Here is a 5,295-nt window from a genome sequence, read left to right on the forward strand (position 1 = left end):
GACTTGAAGACCAGACCACCTCAGCCAGAGATCATCAGCGAAGAGCTGTTGTGGACGGCATCAGCCAAGGAGATCATCAGAGAGGAGCTGCAGTAGCTGGCATCAGCCAGGAGATCATCTGAGAGGAGCCGCTGTGTATGGCATCCCACATGTTATGAACAGCTCTAAGGGTTGAGCTGTAAGGGTGCTGATTCATTCTACCTCTGAGGGAGGGGTGGGTAGCAGCAGGAGTGTGTAAGTGTGGGCCTGTGTCCTCACTCGAATCTTCCCTGTGCCAGGAAGCTAAGTGCTGTGACACATGGCCTACCCGGCAGCATGGCATTTAGAACCTAGAAAGCACCAGAAACCCAACTGGGCATCCTGGAGGGGAAGTGGGAGTGGGGACAAGGCTAGGGAGAAAGCGTCTCAAAGAAGCTTTTGGCCCTAGTTCTCTTCCGGTCCCAACTCCAGTTATTTGTGCATCAGAACAACTTTCTGGGAGAGGAACCAAATGAAACAATCAGGGAAGAGCTCAGATGACTTGGAGCAAGGTTGCTACACAGAGCAGCTTCCTTTTAATACAGAACTCCAACCGTGTACCAAATATGAAGAGACCTTTACAGAAGGGTGGAGGGAGTTGTGAGTTGCAGCCATGTTTGCTAGTCATTCATCAGAAATACAGCCTTCTTGAATAGAGGAAGTGAGCGATGTCAATTACTGCTTGGAAATCCAACCTTGACAGGCTGAGGGACTAGAGATGATGGACAGCCAGCCAGCCAGCCAGACACAGGTTGGAAGATAATGCTATTTGATGGGTTTTTCTCCCTTACTAAGATGTGTGCATCTGCAGGAGAAATGGCCGTCTGTTCCCTCCTTGACTCCCTAAGGGAATGAAAGCTGATGGCAGCAGCTGCTGCTTGTTGATCTGACACTGTGGTCCTCAGCTGGGGGTGGAGAGTGTGGCTTTTGTCCCCCACAGGGGACGTTCGGCAGTGTCTAGAGACATCATTGGTTGTCACAACTGGTGATAAAGGGGTGTGTTACTAGCATCTAGTAGGTAGAGGCTAGAGATACTGCTAAATGTCCTGCCCAGGACAGCTCAACCACAGAACAAATCACCCAACCCAACATGCCAGCAGCACTGTTGGGAAATCTTGGCCTGATGCAATGCTATTGTGCTTTTTAAATGGAGGAGGCTTGTTCTAGTCCTCTCCTCTCAGGATACAACAGAATGGGAACAGGTCACCGCTAATCTGTGACCCCTCAATGGTGGATAAATACAGAAGAGAGGGTGACAAGAAGGCAAAAATTCTAGGCCAAGAATGAGCCCAAATGGAGCTTCAGGCTAACCTCTCAAGGAAGATCGAAGGGTAAGGGCAGAGTTTTTCATTTGAAGTCAACCCTTACTTATTTAAAAAGCGATTTCCTTAAGCACATAATTATATGTTTATTTCCCTAAGGAACTCTTGAGGCAGAGGAGACCTGCTTAAATTATGGGGAGGGAGGCTGCACACAGGGCTTTAATGGGGTTAAGAGAATTTTTCTATCACCTTCAAAGGAACCTGGGAGGAAGGGAAGGGCACAATTCTGCTTGTGTGGTGCAGAGGATGTGGGGAGGATGGAACAAAAGAGGAACAGAGAGACAGGATGAAGAGTGGCAGTGCAGTCCTCACAGCTCAGGATGGGTGTGCAGACATGAATTCTGGGGCGAAGCTTTGGGCCTCCCACTTCCTTCCCCCCCATCCTGATAGAAGAAAAGGGGGGTGCAGGAAGTGGCCACTCACATCCTTCCTGCCCATGCAAGGAAACGTGCACAGACTCTTTTGGAGGATGCTCTGGCTTGCATCAAGGCACAGAAAGCAGTAAGCTTCAGTGCAAGGATGAGAGAGGAAGGGGGACTTGTAGGGGGAGGGTAAGAAGGGTTTCATGTGTGACCTCTCTTCATGCTATTTCTCATTTCTTCTGTGGCAGTCTGAATACTAGGTTTCTTCTCTTTGGGCAATATCCTTCCCTGACAGACTGGGAATCTAAGTAAAGGAATTGATTCCTCAGATCCAACAGCCAGACTGTGGGGAGGGCACCTCACAGCTGGTGAGATTTGGGTTGATTCACCTTTTGTGTCAGGATGAGCAGGATGCCACAGAGTTGGGTGTGCAGTAGACAAAGAGAGAACGTAGAGAGGAGGGGATGGCTGAGGACTGGCTCTTGACTGGGGCATGAGGGAAGGTTCTAGAAAGATGGAAGGCCCAACTCCTCTATCCCTCTATCTCATGTGCCTGGACTGACAGACACAATTTCGAATGTCCATTATGTGTGTGACTGGACTGTGTGCTTAGCTTCTTCTGCAGGCTGTGAGCTCCTGACAGCAGTCAGCACACCTCATTCTGCTCAGTATCTCACATCTCTAGTGGAGCCTCCTTCAGACAGGCACACAATACATACCTCATGAATCCTGCTTTATTCAGCACAGCCTGCTTCAGCAAAGAACAACAGTTCAGACCCATGTCGGCTTAACAGAGCCCATTTGGCTAACATACACAATTCACACCATCTCTCAAGAAGTTGAAAGTGTGGTAAAGAAACGTGGCCAGGATTCACAGCCCTACCAGTCTTTATTTAATGAATGAATATTCACCCCTCTGAGTAACCAGTCGTGCAGCTCCAGCACTTTTTGGTCTGATGCGGAGGACAGCATGGCAAGATGGAAGAACCACGTGAGCTAGGCAGCCCTGGAGAAGTGTAGACAGTTCTCATCTACGAGCTAAACACCTAAGCTTCCTCCGTTGTTGTGAGAGGGATAAGGGTGACACATGTGGGGCAAGTGGATCTCCACCCAGGGGTGACATTCACAGAGGTCCTCCTGGCCAGGAAGAAGCAGAGATCTGGAGATTCAAGAAAGCTTGGCAGCCAGGAACTTGCATTCTTTTCACTGGCCATTTCCCCACAAACCATATCAAATAGCATCAGGGAACAGGTGCAGAGAATTCCAGCATCTTTTAGAGGCTAAAGATACATGTCACAGTCCTTTCTAGAAGTATGATCTTGGCACCTCTCTGAGCCTTAGCCAACCCATCCAAAGAACAGGGATTTTTTTTTTTTTTTTGCCATTCCCACATCACAGAGCTAGCATGAAGCTTAAATTGATGTGTGAGAGTGCTTTGTAAAGTGCTGTCCAGTGTGAGCTGGACAAATCCTTTATTCAAGGAAGCAGCACAGGGTCCCGTTCTTTTCACTTCCATGGGGTCGCAGCCATTTTTTCATTTGGGACCTGCCTGCTAGGCGGGGCTGCCTACTTCAGTCCAATGGGAGCAATGCAAGCTGGAGGGCTTAGTATTTCACTTTCCTTCCTCTCTGGCCGCATGCCCCACATAGAATAGGGGGCTGAGGTGCTAGTAGAAGACTTCCGAGACCCCTCATTTCAAGACCCCTTATTTTGTTCGCTGGTAGAACTGGAAGACTGCTTTCTCTTGCTCGTAGGTCTCTATGGATCCAGGTCGCAGGCGACGAATCTCACTGATGGCGTCTCCTGCAGCCAAGCCCTGGTCCTTCACTAGGTAACAGGCTAGCATGGTGCCAGTACGACCGAAGCCCAGGGCACAGTGCACTCCCACGGCCTGTGAAGAGGCAGCTTGATGCGGTTGGTGGAGCCCCCGATACCCTCCCCAGTACTCTGTGGCCCAGTCTCAGACCCTCAGAGGGTGAGAAATGTCATCTGGGCCATAAAAAACAATCCCTATACAGTAGTGAACTGACTGGCTCCAACGCTGGGCATCTGGTCTACCTCCAGGACCCCTCTTTTACCCTTGCTGTCTAACACAGAAGCCAGTAAGCCACCTTGGCTGCTGACCACTTGAAACGTGGGCAGTCCAAATTGAAATGCAGTGTAAAATACACACTAGGACTTGAAGATGCAGCAGGGCAAGCCCAGAAATATCTTATTAACAAATTTATTTGATACTGATTATATGTTGAAATACCTTTTTTTGCCTTACTCAGTCAGTAGTACCAGAATTGATTCCATCCGCTTCTATTTACATATAAAATTTACATAAGATATGCGATATGCATTATGTATAATGCATAATACACATTATGTATCACATATAATGTATTTTGTGATAAATTTAAAATTACAAGCTGTGGCTCCCTTACACTGGCCGGCATTGTTCTAGAAGGTTGTAAACGGCCTGCCTCCCTCAGGCTCTCTCTCCCATTCACAACATCAGCTGGTCGGGGGCCTCTCATCCCCCCCACCGCCCCGTGACTCCGCCCATTGGGGGCCAGGTCCCTCCCGCGCCTGGACGTGGCTGGGGTCCCCCAGCTCCGGTTCCCCTCCTCCAGCCCCGCCCCGCCCCGCCCCGCCTGCCCCGCCCATCCCAGCCCGCCCCGCCCATCCCAGCCCGCCCCGCCCCCGCCCGCCGGCGCCCGCTGACCTCTCCCCGCGCGTTGGCCTGGTCCACGATCTGCACGAAGCGGTCGATCTGCTGGGGGTCTGGCGGGCAGAAGTCGGGGACGCGCAGGCGGTGCTGGGCGAGCTCGGGGAACCGGTCTCCGTGCGGGGGCCCGTGCTCCGTCAGCGACACCAGGTGCCGCACGCCCTGCGCCAGCAGGAACTGGTAGTGGGCGGGGAGACGCGGCAGCGCCATCCCCGCCAGCCGGCCCGGGAGCACCCAGGAGAAGTTGGGGGGCTGTGCGCCCATGGCTCGGGGAGGCGGGGCGCACGGGACGCGGGGTCGCCGGAGACGAGGCTGGTCGCCACGGCCCCGCCCTCCCGGGTAACCGGCGCCCGCCCCGCCCCGCTCCGCCCCGCTCCGTAGGGCCGGCCGGGCCACGTGACCGCGGGGCCCGCCCGGGTGACGCCCCTCTCTGCCTGGAGGGGGGAGGGAGTGGGGCGGGCAGAAACGCCGGGGCGGGGCCGGGGTGGGGCCTCTGCTCCCAGTCACCCAGTAAGGCCCCGCCACCCCGCCCAGCCGGAGCAGGGCATTCGTTAATTGGCTGGATGACCAAGTGGAGGTCCACTCCCACCACGGAGCAAAGGCTGAGCAAATTAATTGCTTTGTAGATGACGTAACCGGGGCCGGACTCTGCTGCTCCCTGGTGGTGCATTGCTGTTACTGCATCTCTGGACAGCTGTTCCCCTCCCCCCATCCCCCTTCTTCTCCCTCGGGGCCTGGCCTTGCCTTCCTTTCTTCACAGAGGGTGTGGGAGGAGAGTTTAAGAGGTGACAAATCTATTCCAGTCTCCGGCCAGTGACTGACCAGTCATTGTGGGTTACTTCTTGAACTTTTCTAGTAAGAAGGAATTAATTACAAAAAA

At 53.0% G+C, this 5,295-nt stretch overlaps 1 protein-coding gene across 1 annotated transcript; it reads right to left on the minus strand.

Annotated features, from left to right (window-relative positions):
* Nucleotides 1-2,572: 2,572 nt before the first annotated feature.
* Nucleotides 2,573-4,746, minus strand: Dusp23 (dual specificity phosphatase 23). Its single transcript, XM_013030519.1, has 2 exons — nucleotides 4,413-4,746; nucleotides 2,573-3,593 (listed from the first exon to the last, which is right to left on the minus strand). Exons 1-2 carry the CDS (start codon nucleotides 4,677-4,679, stop codon nucleotides 3,408-3,410), a joined length of 453 nt encoding a protein of 150 aa, XP_012885973.1. The 5' UTR covers nucleotides 4,680-4,746; the 3' UTR covers nucleotides 2,573-3,407.
* Between the last annotated feature and the right edge of the window lie 549 nt (nucleotides 4,747-5,295).

This window comes from Dipodomys ordii, unplaced genomic scaffold (assembly GCF_000151885.1).
Source record: "Dipodomys ordii isolate 6190 unplaced genomic scaffold, Dord_2.0 Scaffold131, whole genome shotgun sequence".
NCBI lineage: Eukaryota > Metazoa > Chordata > Mammalia > Rodentia > Heteromyidae > Dipodomys > Dipodomys ordii.